The sequence below is a fragment of the Phoca vitulina genome, unplaced genomic scaffold (genome assembly GCF_004348235.1).
Source record: "Phoca vitulina isolate PV1807 unplaced genomic scaffold, GSC_HSeal_1.0 scaffold12, whole genome shotgun sequence".
NCBI lineage: Eukaryota > Metazoa > Chordata > Mammalia > Carnivora > Phocidae > Phoca > Phoca vitulina.
The window spans coordinates 17,941,874-17,957,125 of record NW_022589715.1 but is presented as its reverse complement, the minus strand read 5'-3'; the positions used below and the strand labels follow the sequence as shown (position 1 = coordinate 17,957,125).

Below are 15,252 nucleotides of genomic sequence, written 5' to 3'. Positions count from 1 at the left end.
GAAGGGAGGGAGGGAGACTGGCAGGGAGGGGAGATGGGAAGAAAGAAAACAAACAAGTCAGCAAACAGAAGGTGGTCCTCAATTTCCCAGTAGCTACCCCTTTCCTTGCAATATAGATTCATGTGTTGGGGCTTCACTTTAGCCAGAGTATCCCCAGTAATGCCTGTCCAAAGCAGGGGCAGAGCATTCTTGAACCATTCTGTGAATGAAACACAAGGAACAGGCAGTGGTTTAAAACAGAGTCACCTCTCAGTATAAATTCCCTAGATACAAAATAGCGCGTCCCCTCCGACCAAACCTAGTCTCTGTCGGTGGTGTTGGGTAGGTCTCTAAGGAGGGTGGAACCTCTCCTTGGGGGAAATTTGATGAATTCACCATTTTACCTGCTGATAAGCAACAGTAAAGAAGAATGTTTTGGAAATGACTCCTACTCCCCGCCCCCCTTAACTCCATACCCTGCCTACTAAATGGGACAACTAAAAGGAAAGCCAAAAAATCACTACTACCCTTGAGAAAAAAAAGGCCTGGGCAGGTAGCACGGACCTGCCCCGGGGCCAGCAGCAAATTACTATCAAAACTGAACTTATATTCAGCCTCTTGACACATGAGCTCCTCTCCCAGAAGAGAGTCCACCTCAGATGTGTCTCCTTTCGTTACATTTGCTTGAGCAACTTCAAACTGTAGCTGTTAGTACACAGAGGAAAAACATCTTTAAATAAACACCAGCAAATCTGTTACGCTGAAGATGTATGCGCAGTGTCCCGGGGGCCAGTATGATTTAATATTGCTGGTATTAAATAAGAGTTTGGGAGCTGGATAACAGTTGCAAGCCGTGTAGCAGCTTTCTACCTTCAGGAATGAGTACACAGAGCAAACAGCTCTGATGTAGAAATGAGTTTTGCTATATCGTCAGAGACTCCTAAGAACCACGCTGGCCATCAGCCTTCAGCTCATGGGGAAACTGGATGTTGCCACACCGGCACGGGAACACAGAGGGGCATGCACGCGCATGCACATCTTGCAGAGGTGGGTACCTCCACCAGGGCTGCCTGCCCTCAGTGGCAAAGCGAAGCCAGTTCACAACCAGATCAAAGTCAAACATGAGTGTAGAGGCCGAGGCCTGAGCCAGTAGCAAAGCTATGAAAAAAGGCCTTCAGACTCCATCTTCTGCCTCCTTATCTTTTCCTTTCAAACCCAATGCTTTCAGAAACTCAAAGTTTTGTATATCATCTTATCACAGAAGAGAAAGCGGGGAGCATGGCTTTGGAGTAGAACAGTCCTGCCTGGCCGTGTGACCTTGTTTTATTTATCTTTTATTAACAATATAAAATAATATAAAGCAAACAAAACAAAACAACAAAAAAAACACCATTCTTATCTAGCACCTACCATGTACCAGGCACTGTTCTAAGCACTTTATAAAGAATAACTCATTTATTTAATTCCAATACTAACTTACTTAATTCCCATAACAATCCTGTCTCCATTTTCTAGATGAAGGAACTGAGGATCATAAAGGTTAAGTAACTTGCCAAACTCACTCAGCCAGGATTTGAACCCAAGCATTTTGTGTCCAGAGTCAAGTACTTGACACGCTCTGCTGTAAGTGACCTTGGGCAAGTCACTGAACCTCTCTAAACCTCAGTTTACTCATCTGTAAAATGAGGATATTAATACTTCTCTGGACAAGGAGGGGTGAAGGTTTATTGCAGGGTTTAACTGAGAAGATGTTAAGGACTTAGCAGGTTGCCAGGCACCTAGTAAGGAAAATATTTTAATAAGCACTTCCCAGGGGGATGGTCACCTTTCATACATGGAACAGGATGAAATGGAGGTCTCTTCTGCACACATTCGTGGTAAATCTGGTGGGTCTAAATTCGTCACACAGTCCTCTTGCTAAGGCCTCTTCTTCGAGTTAAATTGTTCTGTTGTTCACTCAACACATATTTACTTAATCCCTACACAGGGAACGTTGGGCTACTTTGATTGAATGAGTTGACCAACAGAGTTAGAATTTAAAAATCTGAGTGATATGTTACCTTTAGTTCCATTTCAGTTACAGTGTGGTTTCTCAAGACTCTTTTTTTCCCTAGAGCATGTTTATTCTTTTCTTTTTGGACCTTTATGATTTTTGAAATAGTGTGCAAAATAGGATCAATATGAGAAACTCAGATAAAAATGACCTGGACGGCAAGCAAAGGAGTGAGGCTGAATTCCAAAAAGGACCATTATTCTTAGAATAAAACACACACAACACATACGCAGACTCAGTTGCAGGGAAATATGGATTTTACCACAAATGCAATCACTGTGGAGCAGAGACAAAATCATACAGTGCATGGTTGTTCTGCCGCTGAGAGACAAGTGACAGGATTGCCTTGGCCATTTGGGGACACATTGTTGCACCGTTCCATTAATTGTGTATAACTTGACTTTTTCGGACCTTTCTGTGGCAGACTAATGCAGCTCTCGCTTGCCACTGACTGAGCCTTCTCCCTTTTCTCCAGGGATGCTTACCATATCTCTGAGATGGAGGTCCCTGCCGCACGTAGTTTGCAGTATTCAGAATTCTTCACTGAAGATAAACACACTGATGGTGAACACCTAATAATACATGATTTTTAAAGAAAACACTGGTTTAAGGAGACAAAGTATGCTACAAGATTCAATCTTTATCCTTGCTTTATTTTAAGCCCTTAAACTATTGGCAGACCTGGTCTTACACATGAGCAATGGTCTGTGTTGTTTCATATGAGGGGAACAAGGGAGGATCTCTTGTCCAAATATACATCACCCAGCTGCTTCAGCACCTGAAGTTCTAACATTGGAGCAATTTCTTTGTTATTTCCCCCAAAGATCCTTTTTTTAAGCGTGCGCGCATGCATGCACACACACACACAATTATCACCATCCATCAATTTTTTACTGGGACTTAGTTTTCACATTCTGTAAAGCATTAGTAGCAAAGGAGTGGACGGCAGTGGTCTAGTGGAAAGGGAACTTTTGGTGCTGGGGTATTTGGAAAGAGTTGGCATCTATTTGGATGTCTCTGAGGCATCATAGAGGCTCCTGGGGCAAAGAAAAGAATGTCAGGCATGGGCAGAGGTGGGGGCACCAAAGGGGCAGTGGGGCAACTCTGATGCCAAACCTTGTCATTGCTGGACTTCAGCAGGAGAAGGAGAGGGTGCAATGTGTTCTCCAGGACTCTTCCTGGAAGACTTATTGATTGATATCTCAAGCAGGGAAGGAAAGGGAAGCGTTGGAAGGGGAAGGGCACAGAATTTAGAAGAGGTGATTCTGGGTGTCAGGCCTGGCAGTAGCCTTGACCTTGTGCAAGCTGCTTAACCTCTTCCCATTGGAATCTTCTTGTCTTAAAAAAAAAAAAAAATGGGAAAAGTTTGTGTCTGCCTTGTGAGATTGTTGAGGGAATTAAAGCAAATAGAATAATTAATTGTAAACAGTACTTTGTAAATTATGGAGTGCTCAGGGACAAATTACAAGTCCATCTATGCTTACACATCTTTCTCCTAATATCAGCCCCACCAAGTGGAGTCAAGGTGGGAACTCCTCACTTGGCAATGACCCTGTCCCGCCCAGCCACCAGCCACCGTGTGTAAAGAGCTGCAGTCAAACCTGTGGGTGGGGACAGTCACTGAGCTGCACCTGTTGTGACACTTGTGATCCTCTAGCTCGGTGCTTGTCAACCTTGGCTGACCTTTGGAATCACCTGGGAAGCTTTAAAAAATCTCCCCACCAAAGCCATAGTCCAGATCAATTAAATCAGAATCTCTTGGGGAAGGACCCAAGGCACCCGTGTTCATTCAAGCTCCCCAGTGGTTCCCATGTGCAGCTTTCCCCTGGCTGAGCAAGAGAAGGGAGGACGCAGCTAGACAATGACTTATTTTTTTTCATCAAGTAGGGGAGAAATGGCTTCCCAGCATCACATTAGGAAGAAGAGAATAGCCAACGTGGTAGACCAGCATAAAGAAAGAAATGACTAAGGAGTTGAGTTGGTGTATTACAGCTACTTAGGATGATTATTTGAGCAATGTAATTCCCTCTTGCTCTCTTTTTCCCCCCTCCCTCCCCTCCCCGACCTCTGCTCACCTGGCCTTTTACTTTTCTCCCATCTCTCCCTCTTTCTTTCCCTCCCACCTCTTCTCATGTTACAAAAGGGCTCTGAACTCCAGTATTCATTGTAACTGCGTATAATATAGTAAGTTATTTTAGGAGTCCTGTACAGATATTTTTCCATACTGCTTCCCTACCTGCCCCCACCCCCATTCTCAGCCCCCACCTCACCCCTACCCAGTGGCATTCATCAGCTTTTTTTTTTTATTGGGCCTGCTTCAGAGTACATTCCTAAGCCTCTGGTCTCACGTGTGGGTGAGTGTGAGTGAGTCCTTGCTAGGATTTCCTTTTATCTCTTACTGCACATTCTGAAAACCCTATTTTCCCACCCACACCTGCTTGTGCTTTCTCATCTGTTTTCCAGCATCCCCACCTCCTCTCTGAAGCCCTTGTCTCTATGATTTTTTTATCTACCTTTTTTCATTCATATGTAGGCAAGCCTGCTGAATCAGAATATCTGGGGAATGGGAGTTTTAATTTTCTGTTTAAGTGACACTAGCTTGAAAGCCACTTTTGTTTCATGTTTTATTGTTGGGAAATGTGGTAGGATAGGAGGCCAGAACTGGAAGGGTTCTTAGCGAATACCTGGATAAATCCACCTCAAGGCAAAGAGACAGAGACTTAGCACAGTAAGATGATCACCAGATGAACCCACGGCATGTGAGTAACACCACCAGGTTTAAAGGGCACGGCTCTTGCGTTCTGGACCCTGAATTTCCAGAGCAGTCACTTGACCTGGCCTGCAGAAGTGTTGTGATTAACCAGGGCCAGTCAAATGTGAATTGCCTTGTTTTTAACTGAACTCTCCAAATTCCTCATAATGTCATATGCCTATAAACTTCATTTACCTGTGTTGCTTTGCCTGGCCCCCAAATGCATTTCAGTTTGTGATGCCTGCGTCTCTAGACCATCCTGTTTCTAAGGTCTGTGATCATTTCCCTGATTAAGAATATGTCCACCCTACTCACTAGACAAAGCACATTGATTTTTTTACAGGGAAACCCATTCCCACCTCAGAGACATTCCAGGCTTGGTTGGAGAAGGAGAAAGCACGAGCAGGTCGGCTGAATTTGTTCAGACTTCAAAACATTTTCTGGAAGAAATATCATGTTTCTCATTTTCCTGCTTGTTAAGTAAATATCCACTGTTAACTTGATTTTTTTTTCTGTTTCCTAAATGAGGTATTGCTAAGAAAAAGTGGGTCAATTGAGGGTTCTGACAAGTTTCGTCCCAGTTAATTTAAGTTTTGCCATATGTTCTCTGAGAAGCATGTGCTAACTACAGGTCCTCTTGCTGATTAGCAACCAACCTGAGGGTTTTTAATTTAGACTTTCAGTTTTCTGGCAAGAGAGAGGAAGATTAAAAGAGAATAGATCTGGGTGAACCAAAACTTAACTCATCAGAAAGGCTACTCCATGCAAAGCTGGAGCATAATATGTTGGTTTAGACAACCTCATTACTTTATACCATGGAGCAGAGATTCTTAACCTCAGCACTCTTGAGAGTTCGGAACAAACCATTATTTGTGAGGGGGCTTTCTTGTGCATTGTAGGATGTTTAGCAGGATCCATGACCTCTACCCACTAGATGCCAGTAGGCCCTACCACCATGCGTGAAAATAAAATGTTTCTAGACATTACCAGTTGTTGAGTGGGTGGCAGATTTGCCCCTGGTTGACAACCATAGAGACAGTCCTTTTAATGACCAAGAAAAAAATGTGAACAAATCCTCAACAAAAATATATGGATGGATGCCTATACCTTACTCCCTGTGTCTAAAATCCTCTGGATAGAGTTTGGACTGGATGATTAACCGGATGGTTCTGTTTCTGGAAGCCTGGGAGAGGTATCCTCTATTGGCAGAGTCTTGCATTAGCCGGTTAACAGAGATGAGAGCAAGCGAAGTCATTGTGAAAATTCCTAGACTCAAAAATTGTACCTACGTCATCCAACAAGAACATGTGACCATGTGCCCAGTGTCCAGGCTCAACCTGGGCTCTGCTGGGTGGAGGGATGGAAGGGAGCAACTATTCAAGGAAACAGAGATAGGGTATAGTGAAAAGGCCACCGGACCTGAATACCAGTGCTCCTCCCTGTTACGAGCTGGGTGACTTCGCACAAAGCACTGAACGTCTCTACACCTCAGGTTCTTCCTGTATCGCTCACATATCAAGATTTAGGCAAAGGCTCCCATACTCAATAAATTTTATTCCCTCCATCTCATTTACATCTCTAACTAAACCTTAAGGATGTAGTGGCCAGGCCGTAGCCTCTGAGCAAAAAAACCAGAGACCTTTGGAAACTGGGTCTACTGAGGAAGGCCAGAAGATGGTGCCCAGTCACAAGTTAAGAATTTTGCTGCTTGGATCCCTGGGAAAAAATCAGAGTAGAATATTTTTAATGGAGAAATATGTTTCCTAACCTTGAGATGGAACTTATTAGTTAGGAAGTTACTATCAAAAGAATGCATTGCCATTTGCTGGCTCTTACCAGTAGGTAGCAGGCTTACACTGTCCTACAGCAAGAGGAGCTCAAAAGATCCCCCAGCCTGCAAAGCATCTACCAAGTCGTTCACTGATGCCTGAAAATACCATCAGCCACCTTTACACTTTAATTGTGATTGATTTTATCAGGTCCTTTCTTGAGGAACAGTTTGATCATGGAAGAAGAAAGTAGGAAGGCAATTAATGCTGGAAAATAGTTATGTCATGTAATCCTGTGTGTGGCTCTACGTGTGGTTATATGAATACGACAATATATGCATGTGTGTATGCTTATATCTGTGTTATGTATGTAAAATGTGTGTGTGTGTCCCTAAACTTCTCTTAAAATGTATTTCAGGCGCCTGTTTAATAGTCATATTCCTGCTAACTCCTCATTATTTGTCATTCCATCAATGACAAAACCCAAATCAACCAACATAACCGCCCATCTAGAGGAGATAGTGGATGCTTATTTTGACTACCCTGCAACATTATAATACCCATTCTCCAAAAAAGATATACATTCTGGCCTTTTGATAATGTTCTCTGTGAGAGAGGTATCCGATGCCTTTTATTTTACCAGAATATCTGACCCACCGTGTCCCCTTCTATGTGGCGATGCCAGATAGAATAGGCACCAAACTTGATAACAAGTCAATTAACATAACCAAAAACACAGGCGGCTCCTGAGCCCTCCCGTGATCTGTGTGCAGTTGCTTACAAAACTGGAGAGGAAAAACACGTGGCATTTGCCCCTCTAATTATTTACACATACTCAGAAATGTGTTGTTGATGCTAAGTCATACCAAATGTCTGCCTTCCTGCAGGCAGGGAGGAAATGTAAGGTACTCTAATACTTTGAGGCGCTTGGGAGAATATAAAAAATGTATTTTAAAAAAGGTTTCCTTTTACTGGAATAATCTTCTTTGTGATGGCAACTTGTAGTCTTGGGAGCGTGGGGTGTGCTTGGGACTGGTGTTCTTAACCATCATGGCTAAAGTCTGAGTATCAGGGGCTGCTTTTTCTCTAAATGAAGGCCAAAGGATAGGTATTCTTTAACCTGCTCCCTCTGGCACAACCTACAAGACTACTTGGGGCTAAGACTGGTGTGAGAGTGTCATTTGTCATCAGAAAGGACTTTTTTTCATATAAATATTTGAAAAAAAACCTCTATGCCATGGCTGAACTTTAATCCCCTGGGAAGGTACTGCAAATGGGGGGTTAATCCATCACAATGCCCAGGAAGAGACATGAATTGTGGACTTAAATTCTTTTCAGATAGCACAGGATAAGGATATTAGCACCCTCTGTGGGAAGAACACATAAAAAAGGTGCTACATCTTTAAAGAGATTCTCTTTTAAATGCTCAGTAGTTCCCTTAGAGGGGTCAGAGCAAGTTTCTTGAAGCTTAAAGATTAATTAATTTGTGAAAGAAGAGATTTCAAGTGTCACAAAACCTTAGTTAAAACTACAGATTTCCCTTATTCTTGCCTTTCCCTGCCCCCTGTCCTTCTCTAAAGCAAGAGGTGCATGAGCATAAAATGGTGTGAGCTACATTCCTGTTTGTGTAGAGAACATATTTGCTACAAAGACACACAATGCAGAGATATACAGACACGCAGAGTAAGAACAGAGTTTTCTATCGCCAGCATTTTCTCTCCAGTTGCCAGATTGCAGATTCCTCTTTACAATGATTTTTCATTAGATGTACATGGACTTAAATTCTACATATGTGATATTTAGTCATTTGGGGGTGGGGGTTGCCAGGAGCATAAAACAAGGCACAATTATTCTCTGGCTATTTCTCATGACCACAATGAAAAAAGAAGAATGAAAGAAAAAAAGGTCTTGGGTATAGGAGATAAACTCTACAGTCTCCAATATCTATATTTCTGGGGGTAGGGGGGACCTATGGCTCTGATGTTTGCCAGAAAGGATTTGCTTCTGGAAGCTTTCCTTATAAGCACACCAACACAGGTCTTAATGCACCAAGCTAGAAGTAGCCTTTGGCACTGGATTCCAGTAGCCTTCCTATGAGATTAAATCAATGGAATCCAAGGAACTTTCCTTCAATTGCCACAATTTGGGAATTTTTTTTTTCTAAAAAAGGGTATGTTGTCTTCTAGAGGAGATCTCTTTATTGGAATTCAATTACAGATGGCACACCCCTAAGCAAACCTTGTTCCTACTACTCCTGCCCCGAGGGATATGCTATTTAAAACGGCAGCCCCAAATTGTCATGCATAGTCTGAATCCAAAACCTTCTCCTCAAAGTTATCAAATAAAGCACCTCTCTTCTCGCCTAAATAGATGATATGAGCATGGTGTATGTCATAATGTCATGTTTTAATTAGAAACAAAGAAGATGAAATTTTCTGGTCAGGAAAAATGAGCTGGGGTGCATGTGCGTGCCTGTGTGTGTGTGTGTGTGAGACAGAGAGAGAGAGAGAGAGAGAGAGAGAGAGAGAGTTGTTAAACTCTACTCCCAAGGTTTAACATCTTAGAGACATTTGCAAAGTATTTCTCTAGAAAGGGCCTCTTACATGCAGTATTATTAGGCAAATGGATTTCTCCATAGGTAGAAGAGAAACCTACTACCAATCCTCAGCCTAAGTAAACCTCCTGGTGATGATATTCTGCATTTCAGACAGCTGATTTTTCCTCTTTAGGTAGGTGGCTAGAGGCATTTGCATTTGGGAGTTGGTGGCCTGTCTGTGTGTGTGTGTGTGTTTCCCCCTTCCCTCTCCCTACTATTTGAATGTCTCGCTTAAAAAAAAAAAAGAAAGGGAAGGGAAGGAAGGAAGGAAGGAAGGAAGGAAGGGAGGGAGGGAGGGAGGGAGGGAGGGAGGGAGGGAAAGGAAAGAAAGAAAGAAAGAGAGAGAGAGAGAAAGAAAGAAAGAGAGACAGAAAGAGAGAAAAAGAGAAAAAGAAAGAAACATGTCAGGCTATAGAATCTTTCAGAAGAGTAAGCACCTGAGTTTGAAAAAGACTTCTGGGCATGGGTATTGGTTCACTATTCACCATTTGCTCTCCATCTCCATTTATTTCCATCATACATTTGCTTAAAGTGTTAGCGAGTGAAGGACCCCTCCCATCCAACACACAGCACTCCTCCCTCCTTCCCTGCCCCGCACCCACCAACCGCTACTACTCTTTAATTTAGTTCAGTAAACAACCTAAATTTCAATGATGGACGGGAAAACCTGTGAAGGGTGGGAGGAAGCAATCATTGATCCCAATACAGGAAAAAAAAGTAAAACAACACAGACATTATACAAAAGGGCAATCTGAAAAGAGGCAGCTTTTCTGTTCCAGGCTAACAAATTATTCCCATCTCCGTAATACTTGAACACAGGATCAAACGGTGATCTTCCCCTGTCCCACCCCACCCCCATCGCTTCTGTATCAAGTCTGCCCCTAAAGTCTCCTGCTATCAGTCATTACCCACTAGGCATTCAACCTGAGGTAGGATTTTTCTCACCCTTCCCCAAAGTAACTAGGAGTGTGCTGTCACTGCCCAGAGCCCAAGCTTGCTGCAGTCTTCGCAACGTGCTCCAAGGAAGCACAGCTTTCATCGGCCAACACTTGTATTCTGCCTTATTCCCCTTCTTCCCCTCAGTCAGATTGTGGTGAACAGGAGCTGAGGGTCTCTCTTTCACTTGGGAGAGTCTGGCAAAGGGCACAAATGCTACCACTCTGGTGAATCAAAGGCATAGGAGAATTAGGAGCTAGTGGCATTTGGGGGTGAGATTTTGAATTGATTTGAAAGATGGTTGTATTAAGTGCAAAGATGTTTCTTGTTCACAGGACAAACTGTCTGACACTGCCTCTTAAAAGCTATTTGTAATGATCTCTGCCTTCAGGGCTGGGCAGTGAGGCTCAGTCCTCACTTCCCTTTCACTTGCGTTACAGTGAGTATATCGCACTCCCCTAAAAATAATATGAAAGGTCTTGCTTTTCCCCCCAGTCATTAGTCATGAGGGGCTAAATCAACCTGAGGAGCTTTATTTGTCCTTCTTAATATTTCAAATTGAGTCTGACTGCTATGCTTCTGAATTTCTGGATTTTCTCTCTGGCCACTGCACCCTCTCCCCCCGCCCCCCATACACACACACACACACACACACACACACACACGCAAGGGAAGGACATTTTAACTGTTGCTTCTCTTTTAACACAGGTAACAGTTCATTTAGGTTACACCAGTCTGTAAAAACTGTAAATGCTATTTTATTTTAAACATTTTAGTTTACAAAAAAAAAAAAAAATCAATGATTGGTACCTTTTTACACTCTCAGATTCCTGAATATGGACAGATCTTCAAAGGAAGGAAGGAGTTCTCATATGAAATTTAAGATAAGACTGTCCTGAAGGTTGTGGGGCGGGGTTTTTGTTGTGTTTTATTTCGTTTTTGTTTTTAAGACACAATAAAGCTAAAATGTCAAGTCTCTGGGAGATATCCCCGTACAGTTTCAGTCAAGGAGCATATCAGAGCACAGACAAGGAGAGACTCCAGCCTGGTGCTGGCCGGCCGCCCCAGGTGCCCAGGCGTATTTGGTAGCGCACGGTTTGAGAGCCACTGGGACAATCACACCTCGCATTCCCTTGCGGGCTGCTGGTGGCAGGTACAGGATCCATACTCATTGATGATCACCAGGGCTCCTTCAATGTGGTTCGGTTTGTAATCAACGTAGTATTCCTGGGCAGACATGGCAGCCATCTGATGCATGGTCTGTTTCTGCTTTTGCTTCCTGCGCTGCGTGACAAAGCACTGTCTGAGCTGCCTGAGGCTGGCTGGGAAACACTTCCAGGAGACATAGAGCACCAGGACCACGATGAGGAAGGAGAAGATGAGGGCCATGGTGCCTGTGACCACCTTGTGGATCTGCACGGCGTTCTCGGCGTGCTCGCCGCCCGGGAGAGCCACGGTAGCCGGCTCGTGCGTGCCGTCGAGCTGCCCCTCCCTGCCGTCAGCGAGCGTGGTGGCCGGGCTGGCCGGGAGCCCCAGGTCACTGTGGTTGGTGACGGCTGAGAGCAGGTGGCCGCTGGTGGGCTCGGCCCCATCCTCGCACAGGTGGAAGGCGTACACAGCGTCTAGGACGTCCTCGCCCTGCGCGTACTCCGGGCTGGCGCACTGCAAGTTGCCATCGTAGCGCCCCTGGAAGCTGCTGAGCCATGAGGCCAGGGCGCACACGTTGCGCCCACAGTCCCATAGGTTCCCGGCCAGGGTGATGCTCGTCAGCGATTTCCAGGAGTTGAGGATCCGGGGCTCGATGTAGGTGAGGCGGTTGGAGTCCAGCTGCAGAGACTGTAGGTGCGGCACGGTCTCGAACACATGGGGCTCCATGTACTCGATCTCGTTGCCCGACAGGTCCATTTTCTCCAGGTTCCAAACCCAGTCCAGCGAGCTAACCACAATGGCCACCTTGTTCCTCTTCAGGCAGAGGGAGTGCAGGGAGATGAGGCGCGGGAAGTGGGCGAAGTTCACCTTGACCAAATCGTTGTGCTCCAGGTGCAGCTCGGTGAGCTTGAACAAGCCGGCGAAAGAGTTGCGCGCCAGACTCTTGAGCTGATTGTATCCGATGTCAAGAAACTTGAGGCTGCGGCAGTCCTGGAAGATGCGCACCGGCACGAACTGGATAGCGTTGGACCGCATGTGCAGCGTGGTGAGCTTCCGCAGCCCATGGAAGAGGTCGGGCGCCAGCGCCTGCAGCTTGTTGTACGAGAGGTCCACGCTGCGCAGGTTGGGCATGGGCCGGAAGGTGGTGTTGGCCAGTTGGGTGATCTGGTTGGAACTCAGTGTGAGTTCCTTAACTCGGCGCAGTTTCTGAAAGGCGTCCCCCTGCACGGAGCAGATGTGATTGTGATCCAGATAGAGCCACGTGAGCTGCATTAACCCCGTGAACTGGCCGGCGCGCAGCTCCGAGAGGCTGTTGTAGCGCAGGGACAAGCCCAGCAGGCCGGACAGGTTGTGGGGCGCCTCGGTGAGGTTGAGCGCCTCGCAGTACAGCAGCCGCCCCTCGCACCGGCACAGCTGCGGGCACCCGCTGGGGGCGGCGGGCAGCATCTGAAAGCAGGCCCCCAGCAGACACAAGACCACCCCCGAGGGCCTCCTCAGCAGCCAGTATAGACAGAGACCGAGCAGCAGGAAATCCATTAGCGAGAATCTTTCCAGAGAGGCTGGAGAATGTCCATTGGAAGCGCTCGGTCAGAAATCTACATCATATTTTATTCCAAGGGAGGGGGAGCGGGGGAGGGGGAGAAAAGGGCAAAATCAAATAAATATATTGAAATAAAGAAGGACCCCCCTCCCCAAAGCCACACGTTCACCTCTAAGCATGCAGAAAGCTGGGCAGCATAGAAAGTTCACAGCCACGGAAAGATCAAAGAGATGGTGATTTGGTCCATGTTAGATGCTGCAGCAAAGAAAAGGGAGGAAAAAAAAATCTTCGGGAAAGAATTTAATTAAAAAGTGTCTTACCCACCCTTTTCCAGAGAGTGACAACCTCCATTCAGCTGCTCCCTTTGTGTGCAGGCTAATTATATGCAGGGCGAGAGAAGACCCCTCTGTGTTTCCGAGGCAGCCCCGGTCCGCGGCCGGCGGATCTGGCAGGCGCACAATGTCTCACTTTGCTGCTCGGCTCTGGGCTGCAAGGGCGGCTGGCGAGGCGGGGAGGCGACTTCTAGGACCCGCAAGTTTCCCAACTACGTGCCGGCGCCGGGCTTCGCCTTCCTGCCGCTGTCCTTTCCCTCTGCAGTTCGGACTGTGACGTTGTGGGGAAAAAAACTCCAAACTCGGGGCTCACGACTCCCCTGGATTTGACAGTCTGGTTAATGTCCGTCATTGGAAAGGACCGCTGACCGGCGCCACCTTTTACTCCGCGGAGACCGCCTGCCATTCGCGCCCGGGGCGGCTGCGGAGAGCGGGCTCGCTCATGCTTTGCGGGGAGGTGCGGGCGGCGGGCGGCGCGGGTGGCGCGGGCGGCGGCGCGGGGAGCGGGGAGCGGGGAGCGGCGCCCGGGCTCCTTCCCTCCGCCAGGCAGTGTGCGGCTCGAGCTTGCACAGGCACCTACTGCTCACTGAGTGTCGTAAGCTGCTCACGATTGTGCGTCTTCCCGGAGCACCTCAGACATGGGCAGACTGAAAAGGGGTGGGCATAAAACCAACATTTTACCGAGCCACTAAAGTAATATATGTTCTTTGATGAAACGGAAAACACTTTCAGGTTTTTTGTCCATATTTCAAAAAAGGGGGAGAGGGGATGGAGATTTGGGCTAGCATCATCAACGACAAGATATTTCCAAGCAGGAAACTGAAAGATTCTGTTCTCTCCCCCTTTCCTTTTGGGGATGTTCCCCCCTCCCCCCTTTAAAGCTGTCTACGTGTAAGAGACACGTAGGAATCTGTAGAGAAATCAACATTTGGTCCTTTGCTTTAGAAAAGCAACTTGAGAGAAGATAGAGTAAAGCAGTGATTGTGGGGGCTTGGCTAAGATTTTTATTTTTTCCCTTTCCTTACAGGCACTGGGGTTCTGCAGTCAGCCAGCCCTTTTTAGTGGTAGATCAGGAAATGGTTTCTAAACCCAGTGGAATTGGAAAGCCATCCCGATTTGGTGGTATGAGACCAGTGTGTCAGAAACGTATGTCTGTGTGCAGAGAGTCTTGCCTGAGATCCTGCGGGGACTTGACCATTCCCCCTAGATGTCTGTAAGGTCCCAAGTGGATTAAAGAAAGATTCTGCTGTATGACACCCAGGAGGGCTGACCCCAACATGCTGCACATGGTGATTACAGCACCCTGCAGTACCCTCTAGGAGAATATGCTAGAGAATAAGCAGAGAAAGGGTAGTTTAAACCATAAGGAAGCCTACCCCCCTCCATACACATAACCCTAATTAAACTTTGAGACTGTTGCTAAACTGTGTCTTCTAAGTATGAAGAGAAGAAGTCTTTGCCTGATTATTTCCATTCACAATCATCTGTAGATGGGGTTCTTAAAATGATCTCTCTCTCTCGTTCCAACCAACCGGCTTGGAGAGGGTCTGTATGGCTACTGTCAGGAACCTGTTGGTCATTTGTTTAAAAAAAAGAGAAAAAAAATCCTCAGAGATGGCAGAGGGAAACCCTTCTGGAAGTGAGTGTGGGCAAGCCTAGCTTCTTGACAGAGATGCCCAAGGAGGTGATAGGGGGAATCAAATGTGAATCTCCAGCTCCTCTCTTTGAATTCCTATCATCTCTGCCTCTCAGGCATTGAAAGTAAGTGGGCATTATCTGTAGTGGTACTCATTTTGATAAGAAAGCGGTGGATTACCAAAGCTCCCAGGCTGGATTGACTTTGGACAAGTAACTGGATTGGTCCTTAGCATCCAAGCTGAAGGCACCAGCCAGGGGAGTCAAAGTCACCAAAGACTGGTGGTACTTTTCAGGAAAAGTCCTATGAACAGGGCATGAATTATTACATTTTTTATTCATCTTTGCTCTGCCCTGGTTCTTTATCTCCAAGAAGTATTATTTAAGTGGAAGGAGAACAAATCCGAGACATTCTAGACATCACATGTCATCTTAGGAGCTAGAAGAGATGTTAGAAAATCAAGCCCCTTAATTTTGCACATGATGAGACCGAGGCACAGAGATATCAGGC

General features: G+C 46.0%; 2 protein-coding genes across 8 annotated transcripts in view; one reads left to right on the top strand and one right to left on the bottom strand.

Annotated features, from left to right (window-relative positions):
- Positions 1–15,252, top strand: part of CTNNA2 (catenin alpha 2) — a 1,077,601-nt gene that overhangs the window by 705,955 nt on the left and 356,394 nt on the right. The gene's annotated exons all lie outside the window — the stretch shown is intronic.
- Positions 10,847–13,586, bottom strand: LRRTM1 (leucine rich repeat transmembrane neuronal 1). Of its 3 annotated transcripts, none has more exons than XM_032410582.1 (2): positions 12,944–13,586; positions 10,847–12,829 (listed from the first exon to the last, which is right to left on the bottom strand). In XM_032410582.1, exon 2 carries the CDS (start codon positions 12,768–12,770, stop codon positions 11,202–11,204), a length of 1,569 nt encoding a protein of 522 aa, XP_032266473.1. In that variant the 5' UTR covers positions 12,771–12,829; positions 12,944–13,586; the 3' UTR covers positions 10,847–11,201. The 3 variants fall into 3 exon arrangements, with proteins under 3 accessions (XP_032266473.1, XP_032266474.1, XP_032266471.1); XM_032410583.1 differs by having other exon boundaries at positions 13,095–13,586; XM_032410580.1 differs by having other exon boundaries at positions 13,099–13,586.